Source organism: Ascidia mentula, chromosome 9 (genome assembly GCF_947561715.1).
Source record: "Ascidia mentula chromosome 9, kaAscMent1.1, whole genome shotgun sequence".
NCBI lineage: Eukaryota > Metazoa > Chordata > Ascidiacea > Phlebobranchia > Ascidiidae > Ascidia > Ascidia mentula.
This window is the reverse complement of record NC_138574.1, coordinates 8118710-8133796: the sequence shown is the minus strand read 5'-3', so window position 1 is coordinate 8133796 and position 15087 is coordinate 8118710. Positions and strand designations below refer to the sequence as shown.

Genomic DNA, 15087 nt, shown 5'->3' with positions numbered 1-15087 from the left:
GTAGAAAAAATGGATAAATTGCGGCAATTGGCCCACTTGGTGGTGCTGTTGAGGTTATAGTGTTTGGGGAAAAAATAGATAGATTTAGGCAATACGCGAATTTTTCATTTCAGCACACTAAAAATGCCTACCAAGCTCGTTTTATGAACAGGTCTTAATTCTTCGAAGTCATCTCCGGAGTAACATCGGGCATAATGGAAAATATTTTATAGAGTTTTTTTTACAAAAAAAAAATCAAAGCCGAAAGAAATTGGGGTGTGGTCACTTGCCGTTTGTATCCTTCGTACAGGATTTCCAAAGCTTTGGGTAGCTTTCCTACGTTTCACGGCAGCACGGATATAATGGATTTGCGGATCTGCTGAAATTCGATCATTACATCCAGCCTCTGTTTTTTCTCTTATATGTCTTGACTATTTTGCCTAAAACTCAAGAAGTGTCTTCTCGCCATTTGTTGCTATGATGTCCGAAGTATATCCCGACTACGTGAACTCATAAAAATTACAAAATTATTGCCTTAATTATTTCTGAGCGCTAGTCAAAATCATCATCGGCCCAACTTTATCTGATATATAAACCTTACATAGGCTATATAATACCAATTGAAAATCTTTGTTTGAGTGACGAATTGACTTTTCAACTTAAGCGATATGTAAGTTATTTTTGGTGGCATTTATTCATTAGGCCTATAGTTTTGGCTATAGTTTACGGAAGATACTTTTACACCGGGTCACAAAGTTTTTTCCAAACTTGATCCACAATAAGCCTATGTAACATAGAAATCTGTGCGAATATTAACGATACGATTTCGCGTAGTATTTCAACTTAAATATATAAACAAAAATATCAGGTGGCAGCCCTGTTCCCGCCTAATCATTAAAATTCGCACAGATTTCTGTTTTGCACAGTCTATATGTGGGTCAAGTTTGGAAAAAACTTTGTGACCCGGTGTAGTAGTATTTTCTATAGTTTACGATATGTCAAAATAAAACCAAATAAAACGAAGCAATCGATATTAAAAAAAATAAATATTTTTGCCTTGTAGAAATAATATAGATATATATATTTTTAACGGTGCTGTTTTGACAGTTTAATAAACAATGTGTTTAAAATCCTAAAATCCAGTTTCTTGCCTTTGGCGCCATCACCACGTTTTTGCAATTCGTTTTGTTGCCCACAATGCATCTGTTCTCACGTGGTTAAAAACGCCATTTTTTTGCTCTTCGCTGTTCTTTCTGTGAACTTCCTGTGGCGATTTAGGCGTTGTTCTCCGCTTGAAAGTAAAACAAGAGCGTTTATTCATTGATTTACTTTTGTAAATGGCCGACGGAGTTGTCGATGCATCTGGAGACGCTAAATTTGAAATCCAAACTGAAAACAAAGAAGCCATAAAGGAAGAGGTCAGTACGCAGTGGCAGTGCTTGTGTTGCGTATAATATAGACGATATTTGAAATGTTAGGTAAATGTAAATTACATTTAACAAGATCTATGAGTGACATTTGTAGGCTTGCATCGATTCTGGAAAACGTCTTTGCTGTTTGTGCAGTTTTTGATGTGTAGCCTAATTAACTTAAGAATAAGCTTTAGCGTATGGGGCTATGGGCTGCACTTATTTAAATTTTTTGCAACTACTTGAGAAAACGATTATTGTTTATTTAAATAGCTAATATTTTTGCTCAACTCAATGTATATAGACTAGGCCTACCAGATTTAAAAGTTTGTAAATTGCGAGAAGGTATTTTTGGCAATCATTAAATGCATTGATTATCATGTTAATACTATAACTTAATGATTTTTGCACAGATTATTTGCAAAAGTTTGGGACACTTTGTTTTCAATCTGGCCATATCCCACGACCCATACCAATACCAGTGTTGTTTCATAAAATTTTCTTTTCAATAAATGACATTTATATGTTTATTTCATTCTTTGCAATGGAAATGCATCTGCCACCACTTTTATCACACTTTGCCGCCACTTTATCACTTTCAGTTCACTATGCAGACATGTAGGCATATTCCAGGGATCCAATCAATAAATTTCTGACAATCATGTCAAACAAAATGCCTGCAACATTCAAATTATTTCGACCATACATTCTATAGCAGGGGTACACAAATACTTTCTGGCTTGACCTAATTTGTCAAGTGTATGCCATGCTTTTGGTAATTAATGTGCCACACCTTGATCGCCAGGTTGAAAAATAGTAAAAAAAATTTGTTGAACTGGTCTTCAGTGCAAAATTGATGGGCGATTCCTGTTCTAAGACGATTACTCAAGAATCATTTCTGTAAACACTAACCCCTAGATTCGCCACCGCCGTGGATTTATTACTGCTACTTGCAAAGCAAGGCTTAAATATATTTGTAACCAAAAGGGATCAAATGTGGCCTTACGTTAACAAGAAAACTGACAAATAAAATCTTATTTTCCAAGCATTAGCCTCATATTCGTCTTTACACCTTTATGAGCGCTAACAGTTGTGTTCATCGTGCGTAATATTGGCAACATGTTCAACAACTAAACTAATTTTTGACTTCCACACAAGAAAACCACTTGCCATTACAACAACGTAACCACCAAAACGACATTTCACAAGCAGGGTCCTGACCATAGGCGTCGATTTAGGGGTGACTGGGGTGACATGTCACCCCTCACAAACAAACAGGGGTGACAACGTGTGTATTGTCACCCCTGTATTACGTTTAAATTATAATTTATTGTCAGAAAAACCACATATATGCATTAAGCTAGTTTCAAAAGACCTGTATTTCACCGTCACAATCATGACAAACACAAATATCTCGTGGATTGTTAAGCAGTTGTTGTAGCATAATAGTAAGAATCGGAATTGTTGCGTAATAGATTTGTTTGTTACTTCATAATTACTAAATCTGCAATAGACCAAGTGAAACAAAAATGTGCCGCTTTCAGTAAGGGTGTCCGTAATAAAAGTGTTTAAAACTTAGTGCTACAAAAACATGGTTCGGTGTAAAAACAAAGTGACACGAAACAGAATTTGCGTCGTTTACCTATGTTTGAGGCGATACAACTGACGAAGTGTTTTTTTGCATGTTTCTAAAACCTGGAAAGGTCACCCTTAATATTTTACAAAATGGTAAAAAATCGACACCTATGGTCCTGACCCCTCGGACCCCCCCCCCCCCCTGGATATGCCCATGAGTTAAATAAACAGTAGGTTTCAAGTGCAATGCACAATCATGTCCTATGTTTAAATTTGAAATCTTAGCCGAGGACCATTTGCAGACCACTGTTCTAGGAGAGGGGTCCCAACCACTGCCCAATAGATCAGAACTGGTCCATTAATCATTTCTAACCAATCTGTACTGAAAACTCATTGTCCTAATTAATATGTATACCCCACACAGAATCTTTGTTCAATCATCAATTTGTTTTCTTTGGTATAAACCATGCTTTTTATTTTGCAACACCTTGAAGGCTGTGAAAATACTGCCCATGTTGAACTGGTCTACAGTTAAAAAAAATGGTATTAAAGTAAAATGTTTGTATTTGTCCTTGCTTGTATCTAAAGTTCGCTGATATTGCAATGACAATTAAAGGCTGAAGGCTGAAGGGTTAAGTTAGGTGGGAATGATAAAAACCAACTTATTACCTGGTTATGAAAGTGTTCCTTGTGCAATTAAACCAAAGGTTTCTCCCTTTGTCGTCAAAATTTACCTGTAAAAATAACATGATTAATGAAGGACTATAAGTATTTTATCAAAGCAACACAAAGATTCATGATATGTTAGCGCAACTGTTGCCCAAATGAAACCTATAAAGGGTAAAACTGGCATTTTGTGCAGGTCACCATTAAAATAGAAATTCCTAATTTTTCTATTCATTTTTGGTAATTGGTCAACTTGCACAAGCAAGACCGTTAATCAATAGGAATGTATTAATTTTATTATGTTTCACACTTAAAATACATACTGTAGTTTAAACTGTTGATATTAGTTATAACTAATAAAATATTAGTTATTAGATAGGACTACCCATGTAAGTATTTGTGAAACTTCGTTGTGAGGTTATTAGAAATATGTAGAAATAATTGAAACCATAAGGCGTTTATATTTGCAGTATGCCTCTCACTCCATAACAGACATTAGTGACTAAATTTTCTATTGTATGTATTTTTGTCATTATGGTTTATGTAACAAAAATTAAAAAGTTTTCTTTTACAACAATTTCATCGGAAAACGGGGATTATCTTTTGCCTTATTATCCTGACTTACAAAATAGAGCACAAATATACATGTATAAATGTTGGGCTTGATTGCAGGCCAGTCCATTTCTTTAACTAACTTTCATCTTTGGGAGTTTAAAAATTAAAATACCCTCTTGTGTTGGACAGGTTTGTTCACCACCACAGCCAGCCCCTGGGCCTATGGGAGACGCTCCACAAAAAAGAGCTTTAGAAGATGCTGGTATGTTATTTTAGTAATAAAAAAGTGTGTTAAAAATCTTTTTCAGTATTTTATGAAACAAAAACATAAACTCTTCATATTTGATAATTTTATGTTGCTTTAAGATATTTGTTAATAAACCTAAAACATAAGGCTAATGTTGTGAAACCACATGCAGCCTGCTCCAGCTTTTTATAGCGGCTCTTATTACAGGATGTGGGCCACACAGGCAGGAAGTTCTCTATCTCTTATTAGCACATTCCTCTTTGCTTTGTGCTTTGTACCTTTCCAGCAGTAGCAGCTAATCTCAGTATCTGCCACAGTTCTGTTTTGCAATTAAAAAAAAGGTGTCAATTTGCTGGAAGCCAAACCACAGCAGGATGTATTTCACACCTATGTGTGTATCATCACTCTTTTAGTTGGTATCATTACTCTTTTAGTGGGTAGAATTTAGGAATTGAGCAACAATGATTCTTAGTTGGAATGAATTAGATAGACAGTTGTGCATAATGATTTTTTATTTGTTTCAGAAGAGCCTGGGCCAAAGAAATTAGCTTCTCTTCTTCCCCTTAGTGTTGATAATTGTAAGTAAATTTGAAGTTGGTGCGGTTTTGAAAAGTCCTAAATGTTGTGTGTTACAGCTGTGTCTAATAATAATCAGTCATTCGACCCTGGAATGCAAGCAGATTGGTGAGTTGAAGACTATTATGCTCACAAAGTGTTCTGTGCAGTTAAACATTTTTAAATTTAAAAAAGAAGTAGAACATTTTTCTGTAGTTTATTGCTCAAAATGTTAAAAAGACAATTTTTTTATCTTTTTTTTTTAAATTCAGTGGCATGATGTCAGAGACTATCAGTTTACCAGATGATCTTGTTGGATTAAGTAAGTATCAAAGTTGTTGGTTTTTGTTCAAATCATTTCTGCCACGTTACAATGTGTTTCCTTCAACCAGTTATTGGGCGTGGAGGTGAAAACATTATGCGTATGCAAAGAGAAACTGGATGCCGAATTCAAATCACACAAAGTATGCCTGGCACAAAAGAAAGGCCCTGCACTCTATCGGGCACGGTGGAGCAGATTGAGTAAGTTTTAGTAGAAAAAATAATGTTCTGTCCTATCCTGCCAAATAATGCCCATAGTTATTTTTCTTTGATGACTTCTTATCTATCACCCAATATCTGATGGTTTTTAATCATTATGTGCTTGTTTAAGGTGATTTGTTTGTTTGCAGTGTTTGCAGAAACATGTTGAATGAAATCGTTTCAAGATCACAGGCCGGAACATTAGGCAGTAATTTCAACCTTGCATCTGGTGGATTAACTGGATTGGGAGAAGGCATGGAAAAATGTATCACGATTGACATTCCACCAGACAAGTGTGGTTTGATTATTGGAAAAGGGGGCGAGACCATTAAAATGGTTAGTCAACTTTTATGAGTAAAATGTTAAATTTATTATGTTGCCAAATGATGCACAGCATTTTTGAATTTTTTACAAATAATGATGACCACAAGACTATCACCCATTAACTGATGGCAAACCAGCCCAATGAAAGTTGATGAAATTATTTGTTAATGGATGATAACAATATTTTTTCTTGTGTTTTAGCTTCAACAAACACTTGGTGTAAAGATGCTGTTGATTCAGGAAACAACTGAAAACCTTGGTATGGCCAAACCTCTAAAGGTTACTGGGCAGCAATTAAACATTGATGTAAGTGCTTTCTACATACATTGGACTGTTAAAAAATGTGTTTCATACCATTTTTTTTACAGAATGCTGTTACAATGGTTCATCAAATGATGGCTAACAGGGATCAGCAAATAGCTCAGCAAAAAATGGAAGGAGGTCTTGATGTAAGCTCTTACGTCCCATATCATTTTTTTACAATTGTGAAACAGCCATGATGCTACCCTGTGGTTAAGATGGTTTCAAACCAATGAAGACATATTATACAATAACTGAGCTATTTGACTTTTTAATGTTGTCAGTGACCTTATATTTACTAGTCATTATAACAAAAATAATGTCTTTTCCAGCCATCATTGTTGGGTGATGATGCAAATCATTCCTGCATCCATGTTCCGAAAGCAGCGGTAGGTGTTGTGATAGGCAAAGGAGGTGACATGATTAATCACATACAGGATGAAACAGGAACACGAATTCAGTTTAAACCAGGCAAGATTGAAAACTTGCCTCCATTTACAGATTTTGTTGCATTACCATAACTCATCCTGCAAACAGCATGGACTAAAACATTCCTATTGATCATTATGGCTAATTTTTTTCAGTTTTGTGTCTTAATCACATATTTTAAAACACAGAGGATCCGACCTTGGCAGACAGAAAATGTGTCGTCACAGGAAGAAAAGAATGTGTTGATGCTGCAATAAGAAAGATTCATCAAATCATTCATAATGTGCAAGAAAGAGATGGTGAGATATTGGGTCATTATTTTGTTGATAGCCTAAGAGGAAAAAAGTCTGTGATGAATTTGTAACTTGCCAGTTCTGCTTCTGAAACTAAGTGAAGATAGAACGTTACAACACTATCTGAGATGTAATAATACCAATCCTAACACATTCTGTTATCATGTAATGTATTTCTAACTTATTGAACAATGTTTGTGTTTAGGTCAGCGTATGGGTGTTGGTGGAGGCGTAACTACAGGTGGGGCAGGAGCTGGTCCACCAGGTTTTGGTCAATGGGAAGGAACTAACCAAAATCGTGGGCAAAACATGAGTGGTCTCAGCACAGCAGAGCATCTGGTACCTGCCAACAGAACTGGTTTGGTGATAGGCAAAGGTAAAATGATTACATTTTGGATAACCTTGATGTTCACTAAAAACCAACATTTTGGACAGGTGGAGAGACAATTAAACAGATTAACATGCAATCTGGAGCACATGCTGAAATACAGCGAAATGTTCCACCTGGAACAGATTTAAATTATAAGACTTTTATTATTAAAGGTAATTGTTTGGGAGTAAGTGAGCCAAAACTGATCAGTGTTCTATAGACAGAACATAGCACACTGTTTCAACCCTATAGGTAGGGATGGGCAATTCAAAATAGTGAATCCGGAGGATTCGAATCCGAGACTATCCGAATCCAAATTGTCTTCAAACCGAATAATAGGTTTCGTTATTTATCTTTGATGTACGGTAATTTTCCATATTTGCGCATGCGACGATGTTAAAAAATATATATAAACCGCCCTCAAATGCAAGCCGCACGTAAATGTTAAAGGCAAACTTTGGTGCCCTACAATAATTGTCAACAAATCTGTCGTTTAAAATTGTCAGGTATACTGATAACTGTGTTTGATAAAATGTATTGGGTCAACAAAGTGAGTTAAAGGTAAATTTCATTGAAATTCAGAGCCACAAATTATCGGCTTGACATTAAATAATATAAGTCGCCCTCGATTGTAAGCATCACAAATGGTTGCTCAAACAACTTTACTGACCGCCACAAAATTACGTTGTCGCTTGGCAGACAAGCACGTAGAGAACCTAAATATATTATTGTGCTTTGTTGTTGGAGTCCTGTAAAACAATCTTTTATGTTTATTGTGCTTCAGTACACAAGCTAAAACAAAAACATAGGATTCTGTATTCTGGATTCGATTTAACTATAGAATAGTGTATTATTCTATATTGCCCATCCCTACCTATAGGTTGCATCAGTGCAGCTGATGAATACTTATGCCGACAAGATCGTCCTCGGTCAACCAGCTGTAGTAATAAATCTAATTGGTCAATACAGTGTGTGTTGCCATAACTATAGGTTATTGGTTGTGTACTAATAGTCATCTTGTGTTGGTATCTGGCAAACATGGAAACTTTTAGTTTTTACACCATCTTTCTCGCATGAAATTTGTTTTTACCCACACAAGTTTATTGATGTTTATTGTACAGGTACACAAGAGCAGATAACTGCGGCAAGGCGATTAATTCAAGAAAAAGTTGATGCAGGTCCTGGAGGACCAACCAACAATCAGGCATATCGTGGTCAATTGGGCAGTGGACCACCAGGACAACCACCCCCAAGTGCCTATGCACCACCACCACCTCAGGTAGCTACTGTTTTGTAGTTATTGTACTGTACGTATATATACATATACCGAAAGCAATGATGTTACCCTGTGGTTAAGATGGTTTTGAACCAGTGAAGACAAGTTTCAATCAAACTGAGATTTTACTTTAAAAATGTATCATTTAATGTAAAAGTGCCTCTGTAATATTTTTAATTGGCATATTTGCAGCAACAAGCATACGGGGGTCTTCCACCTGCGAGTTACCCTGCTCAGACCCAACTTCAAGCCCCACCACAGGCACAGCCAGCCCCACAATCTTTCCAGCAACAGCCATGGGGAAGTCAGTTCCAACAGTGGAATCCACCAACTGCGACTACACCACAGCAGAATGGAAATGAACTTGGTAGGATTTCATTCCACAAAGATATCCAGTAATTTTTGTGCTGCCTTTTTAACATTTTTTTTATTGTGCTTCAGCAAAACCAGTGGCTGACACGAATGCAGCAGCCTGGCAGTCCTATCTGCAGTTGTATGGACAAGCACAAGCTCTTCAACAACCTGCAGGTATTTTTTGTGGTGTATTTCTCATAAAACACAGAAAATAACCTGCCACGTGAAACCATTTGTAAAGGTCAAGCCTTGTACCTTTGTATTCAAAAGTAGTCCATTAAGTGTCTCGTTCTGCCAGTAACATGCTTGACAATCCCCACCCTTGGACCTAGATGTTCATATGTAATATTATGTTTAGCTTCTGCTGCGACAGCTGTAGCGGCAAGTCAACCTGATTACACTAAACAGTGGGATGAATACTTGAAGCAAACAGGTTGGCACTTGCATACTCTCATAACAGATATTGGCTGATTTATGTACATATGATGATTTTGTAACTTGCCAGTTCTGCTTCTGAATTAAACATGAAGTTAAAAGTTACAAACTAAACTGACAACAACATTACCCTGAGAAAGTTATTAGTTTTAGTGGTGAGATTCCTTCAGTTTTTCACCTTTTTTTCCAGGTGCTATAGCAGCCCCTAATGCTCAAGCCATCCAACAACCAGTGGCACAAACACCCAATGCTGCTCAACCATCAACAACTCAGGTAAGTTCTTAAAAATAAAATATGGCTTAGTGCTACAATACCTCGACCTGCCACATGATGCCCATCAATTCATAGTTAATTTTCTGTGATGACTTCTTATCTATCACCCTATATCTGATGGCAATTGATAACCTGAATCAACTAGTAAAGTTGTCAGAGTAGGTTTTTGATAACAATGCTGCTGTATTTAGGCCACGACAGACTACTCTGCTGCATGGGCTGAATACTATAGACAGTATTATGCCATACATGGTCAGCCACAGCAACAACAGCAGCAGTATGCGGCTGCTGCGGCTGCAGCTGGTCAGGCTCCTGCCCAGACATAGATGGAAAATTCCATTTCTTGTACATAGTGCTTGGGTAAGTCAAATTTTTTACTTCCCAAACATTGCTGTTCCCACTTGCGAATTATGCTTTGAGTTAAAAGTTCATTCGCAGTTAGCAGTTCACAAATGTATTAAGATTACCATTCATTACTTGCATGTCGCAGTCTTATGAATCGTTCTTTGTTGGTACTTGTTTAAAGTAATGCTACAACACTTCAGTTTAAAGTGTTGTTGGCGATTTAGGTTAAAACATTGATAAATTGTTAGGTCTCATTTGCATAACGGTCATTGATAACACCTTGTTGGGTAAAGATGTGATCTGTCTACCCTGTGATGCACTTTGACCCAATAATTTCATATGGAAGCCGAAAAGCTACAAAAAATCTTACATTGAGGCAGTCCTTCTGCCTACCATACTTACAACAAAATTCTGCATTGCCAGCCTTTCCATGTACGATGTACTTGTTTACTGTTGCCATGTTCTGGTGTTGTTTTTTTTGTTTTGGATCAGTGCGTTGATTTATTTAGCAAAGTTTGCAGGAGAGGACTTCAAAATCCATTGTGATCGCTCACAGCACATTTAAGCCTGTTAGTTTCATGAATGAAGATTTGTATAAAATGTTGCACATTTAAAATCAATGTTGCTGGGAAAAGTTTGGTGAATTTAAATGTAGAGCATCATACATACACAAGTGATAATAAATTATTATTATAATACAAACAATTTGTAAATTGTGTGAACAATACCTAATGAAATTATTTTGTGTGGATATTAATTTATGGTACATTTTCATACAAGTATGCTATAGTAAACCATGTGCATATCCAGACTGTTTTTATTTGCATTACCCAATTAACCATTACCACATAAACAAAACAGACACGTTTTCCCATACCCAAAAGGTTTAAAACAACATCAAAACATTGTCTCTGTAGTGTAGATTTACCTGTTAGTTGCATGAGGTTATACGAATGCAATCTCCCTTGTATGACATCTTAAAAAAACACTACCAAAATCCTGTTTGTGATTCGTGTGACAAAAACATACCCTGGTGCAGTGTTGAATATGTATTTTAGTGTAACATTTAGCTGTTGCATAAAAATTTCATATATTGTTGTTATTGTTACACCCATCTTTACTTTTTGGTAGACGTGTTTCTGTAATCTTAAGGATTGAAGCTAATGCGGCATCGAGTGTATTTTGCGACCAATGATTGTGTATTTGATTAGTTTTAGCAGAAAGCTGCAACAGTTTCATATTGTAACTGTGGCAAAAGGAACAGTGTAAAACAGTCAGACCTTGTTAATCTAAACCCTGTTAATCCAGGTACCAACAGTATTATCAAAACCAATCAATTTGAATTAATAAGGTCTGACTGCAAAAAAGAGCAAACTATTGTATTGATTGCAAGATGTACATTTGGAGCCTAAAATTTTGCTGAAAAAAGTTAGTTTCGAACTTGTTTGCTTTTGGTGATTCCGTGGTGCTATTTATTGCACAATATGCTGTACTTTCTACTTGTCTTGATGCGATGTTTTACTGTCGGTGATGATTCTGTTTTGAGGTATTGCCATGTTCTATCTCACCTGTGATGATGACATTGCCATTGTTGATGTTTTGTTGCTGTTTTGCTGTTCAACATGCCACAACTCAAAACATGTTTGTTTGTCCTAGATCCTTAGCAAAGGAGAATTCTTCTGTACATAGCCTTCTACCTTTTGTGCAAATCCTCACTTCCTCCGGCCGATGACGTCACAAGCCATCGTCCAACCATAACCAAAATCATGCGAGTCGGTCGCCAGATGTGGCTCATGTGCCAAACCTCGTCACAATCTTCAACTGATCCCACACAATTCGCAGCAAACCTCAACCAGTTATTAACCCAAGTATAGTCGATTCCTTGTGTGGCTCAGGGTGGAAATGGTCGTATATATGTTTATACATATGAATGTGCTGTGCACGCATTTATGCGGCTTGCTGCGCACATGGTTCTTCGGCATCAAAGACGATTTAAGGACGCGAATCGCGCACGCGTGATGTCGAATGACAGGCAGCAGCACACATCAGGCAAGAACGCTATAAGCGTCTTTTCTGTGTGCAAATCAATATGAGCCTTTAGGTGAAAAGCACAAGCCGCAACTTTATGACAAACTTTGGACGAGTTGTCGCCGATTGTGGTTTGGCGCTTTTTATACACATCTAGAGTACACAGGATGACTAAACATGCAATCTCCCTTTACTACGTGTGTGTTAACATGCTGTTCAGCGAAAACACTGCTCGCTGATTAACACGTTTTAGCACCTGGTGCGCCGTCATTTTCCTACCCGTGTTGATAGGTTATCGAAAACCACTGTCCGGTGTGACCCTTAACCCCGTTGTGTCTATCCAACGTTCAAAATCGCTTTCCTCAATTTCTCGCTGTTAAGACCGACGAGCTTTTTTGTCATGTGCCAGTGCTATCGTGCATACAGTGCTCTTGTCTTCGTACGTAATGGTGACGCAAGTTTTTAGCAAGTTTAGCGACCTCCCAGCACTTTCCTCACTTGTGTAATGTGTTGAATGCCATGCGATACGCAACGTCTATTTGTGGCCGAATCCGCTGCTCAAAAAAGGTGTTCGCTTCGTCGTTGAATTTAGTTCTTACCTGAAATTTCCGTGGTTCTTGGATCGTCGTTTCGTTCGCGCTGCTTTAAATCACCGCATAGCGATTGTGTGTACTTTCTGTTGGAACTGTTATTGCGAGCGTGGCGCGTTTTAACCCGGCTTATTTTTTACACTTCAACTGACGTATAGGTATGATCACATCGTTATGCATTGTGTCTAGAAGTTGCGTTGCGTTAAGTGCTAATCAAAACAAATCTCTGTCGTACGTGCTTAACAGTAATATAACGTCCTTACCATTGTAATGAATGTCGTATGCAGATAACTTAAGTGTCCATGTAACGTTTGTGCCTTCTATATTTTCTGTTCTGTTTGTATTAGATGACGAGGAACCGATAAAGAAGATGGCAACTGCTAGTGGCGGCAGCGGCACGGATATGTATATACTTGCCAGGGTGCTACATCAGCTCTTGTGCCCCATGTACATACTGTGAATAATACCAAGTAGCCCTGTTATGTATCCAAGATGACAACTTGATTGTTCTGTTGTTTTGTGTGGAGGTAGCATGTAGAAAATCCCCTCTCGCTTCAGATTTACTAACGATATTTTTGCCAGCGACCTAACTAACCTCCGCACCCAATGCGTAATTCCTCTTTTCAATTGAGCCAAATATTTCAGCCGACGTAACGTTTTGGTGTACATTATTATTTTGCATTTTTCCCCGAGCAGCAACCTGCGTGGTGACGTCACCGCACAGTTTCTCTTAAATCATCGTTAGGTTCAACTTGACGTGTGTTTGTCGATCCGTGCACAGCGGTCACGTTTGCCGTTTATTGCGAAACTAGTGCCCCTCGAGTGATCTGCGCGATTTGTTTTAACCGTAGCACCCGCCCTCTACAATGAACTGTTATCGACCACGCCTTTTAAACGTTTGCGTTCAAGTCTTAAATATGTTATCGCGGTTTCAGTGTTCATCACTTTTGGCGCAGGTTTGTTTTCAATCATCGCCTAACTGTGTCGCTCTTCCCGCTTATGCAACCAACGTCGTGAGTCTTTTTTCCGAAAGTTAACGCGCATCGTCACGATTTCGCCCGCTCATGCGGTTTAACATCAAGTATCTTGTTGCTGAGTACAAAACGATTGACTAACAATTTTTATTCGAGCGTTGCTGTCGTATATTTTTTTACTATAACTACCGCCTTTGTCAGTCCGCCGTTTAGTTCTTACAGTAGTTGCAAAAGATGACTGCTCTTGTTAACTTCTCCTATCCCCCGTGCATGAAAAGTTGTGCCGCGCCTTTACCGCTTTCAATTTTCAATCGACAATATGTAGCTGCAGTTTTGAACGCGTGCCACTGTGACAACCGCGCCAAGTCCTCCCATCTATTTTATAGCGACCGCATATTTTTTCACTTCGTTAGTTTTGGTTGTAATTCGCTATTTCAGTTTAAAACCCATCCTACACGCCACTTTTTATTGAGTCGATCGCGTTCCTTTTTTTTATTAGTTTCGACCGTTTGCACGATATCTTAAATCGTTGTATCTCAACAAGGCTTGCTGTGCACGGCGGCAAGCACAGCGACTGGCGGTGACTATCTGCGCATTAGCTGCTCGGGGAATTTTGGCCATCTTGTTTTGCTTGCTTCTAAATCGCTTTTCGATTCACACAATATGAGTTCGTTTTGCTATTCCGTTATATCGCTTGGCACGACTGCCGCCAGTTTAAAATCGTTTTCCGTTGCGCGAATTGTCGGATTATTACTAACAACAATTGTTCGTGCTTTGTTCAGACCCTGTATTCTGTACGTGATAACATGTATAATGATTGCATTTTAAACGTAGCCCGGATTTAACTAATTTGTGTGGGTATTTTCTGTTACAATGTACAAATAAAAGCTGTGCTTTATTTCGACTGTTCGTGTTAGTTAGGTTTGCAGTCATCGTTTGACGAAAAATTTATGTGATATTTTAACCAAAGTATATTTTCCCAATCGTTGTTAAACTTCAGTTCTTTTTTTCGTTTATGGATTATCCATCTGAAAATGAAGTTCAGTTCCGTTACTTTGTCTTGCCAAACGCAACAGAGCGACCTGCACTTCGTTTGACAAGTCATTGTGACCATATCTGGTTGTAAGTAATGAAATGATGGGACCGTATGTGTAGAATCATGCCGGGTACGAGAAGACCAACTTCGTCAGTAAACATTTGTCTTCAGATGGGATAAACATATTTTGCCGTGGCTTTCATAGAGAAATATTACTATTCAAAATAGTCGTAGGAAACTTAAATTTATTCATTAATTTAAGAAATCTTACCTTCTATACTAAAACAATGGTTTATTTTTATCTGTAGATTCAATCGTTTCGTAAAGAACTTTTTTTACTTTCAACCCTGCCAAAATCGCAAATATAGGCCATTACCCTCACCGATTTGCTACGATCTCACTGTTTGCAAAATCATCTACTTTAGTTAGAACATGCTGTAGGAAAGTTGTTTTACCCAAAACAAAACTAGTATGGATGTTTAAACACAATCATTGTGCTTTGTTTAAAATCAATTGCGTACATGAACGACTGTTTTAAGAAAGACTTGGACA

General features: G+C 37.6%; 1 protein-coding gene and 2 non-coding genes across 4 annotated transcripts; all 3 read left to right on the top strand.

Annotated features, from left to right (window-relative positions):
- Positions 1 to 1190: 1190 nt before the first annotated feature.
- On the top strand, positions 1191 to 14397 carry LOC145913271 (far upstream element-binding protein 3-like). Of its 2 annotated transcripts, none has more exons than XM_083000869.1 (20): positions 1191 to 1397; positions 4374 to 4446; positions 4956 to 5009; positions 5067 to 5115; positions 5259 to 5308; positions 5379 to 5508; positions 5658 to 5844; positions 6034 to 6138; positions 6201 to 6281; positions 6465 to 6603; positions 6750 to 6860; positions 7060 to 7230; positions 7290 to 7397; positions 8346 to 8503; positions 8693 to 8867; positions 8942 to 9028; positions 9213 to 9287; positions 9480 to 9562; positions 9754 to 9922; positions 12873 to 14397. In XM_083000869.1, the coding sequence occupies exons 1-19, from the start codon at positions 1317 to 1319 to the stop codon at positions 9886 to 9888; spliced, it is 2052 nt and encodes a 683-aa protein (XP_082856995.1). In that variant the 5' UTR covers positions 1191 to 1316; the 3' UTR covers positions 9889 to 9922; positions 12873 to 14397. The 2 variants fall into 2 exon arrangements, with proteins under 2 accessions (XP_082856995.1, XP_082856994.1); XM_083000868.1 differs by having other exon boundaries at positions 11564 to 14397.
- LOC145914836 (small nucleolar RNA snR61/Z1/Z11) lies at positions 6906 to 6984 on the top strand. The gene has a single exon (XR_014403405.1). It is a non-coding gene; the product is annotated as a small nucleolar RNA snR61/Z1/Z11 (small nucleolar RNA).
- On the top strand, positions 9332 to 9410 carry LOC145914835 (small nucleolar RNA snR61/Z1/Z11). Its single transcript, XR_014403404.1, has one exon. It is a non-coding gene; the product is annotated as a small nucleolar RNA snR61/Z1/Z11 (small nucleolar RNA).
- Positions 14398 to 15087: the final 690 nt, after the last annotated feature.

Excerpts from the sequence above, each read along its gene's own strand:
- LOC145913271 (XM_083000869.1), top strand. The coding sequence starts at position 1,317 with ATGGCCGACGGAGTTGTCGATGCATCTGGAGACGCTAAATTTGAAATC. Across the intron at positions 4,447-4,955 it reads AAGAGCTTTAGAAGATGCTG|AAGAGCCTGGGCCAAAGAAA; the intron begins GTATGTTATTTT and ends TATTTGTTTCAG. Across the intron at positions 6,139-6,200 it reads GGCAGCAATTAAACATTGAT|AATGCTGTTACAATGGTTCA; the intron begins GTAAGTGCTTTC and ends TTTTTTTTACAG.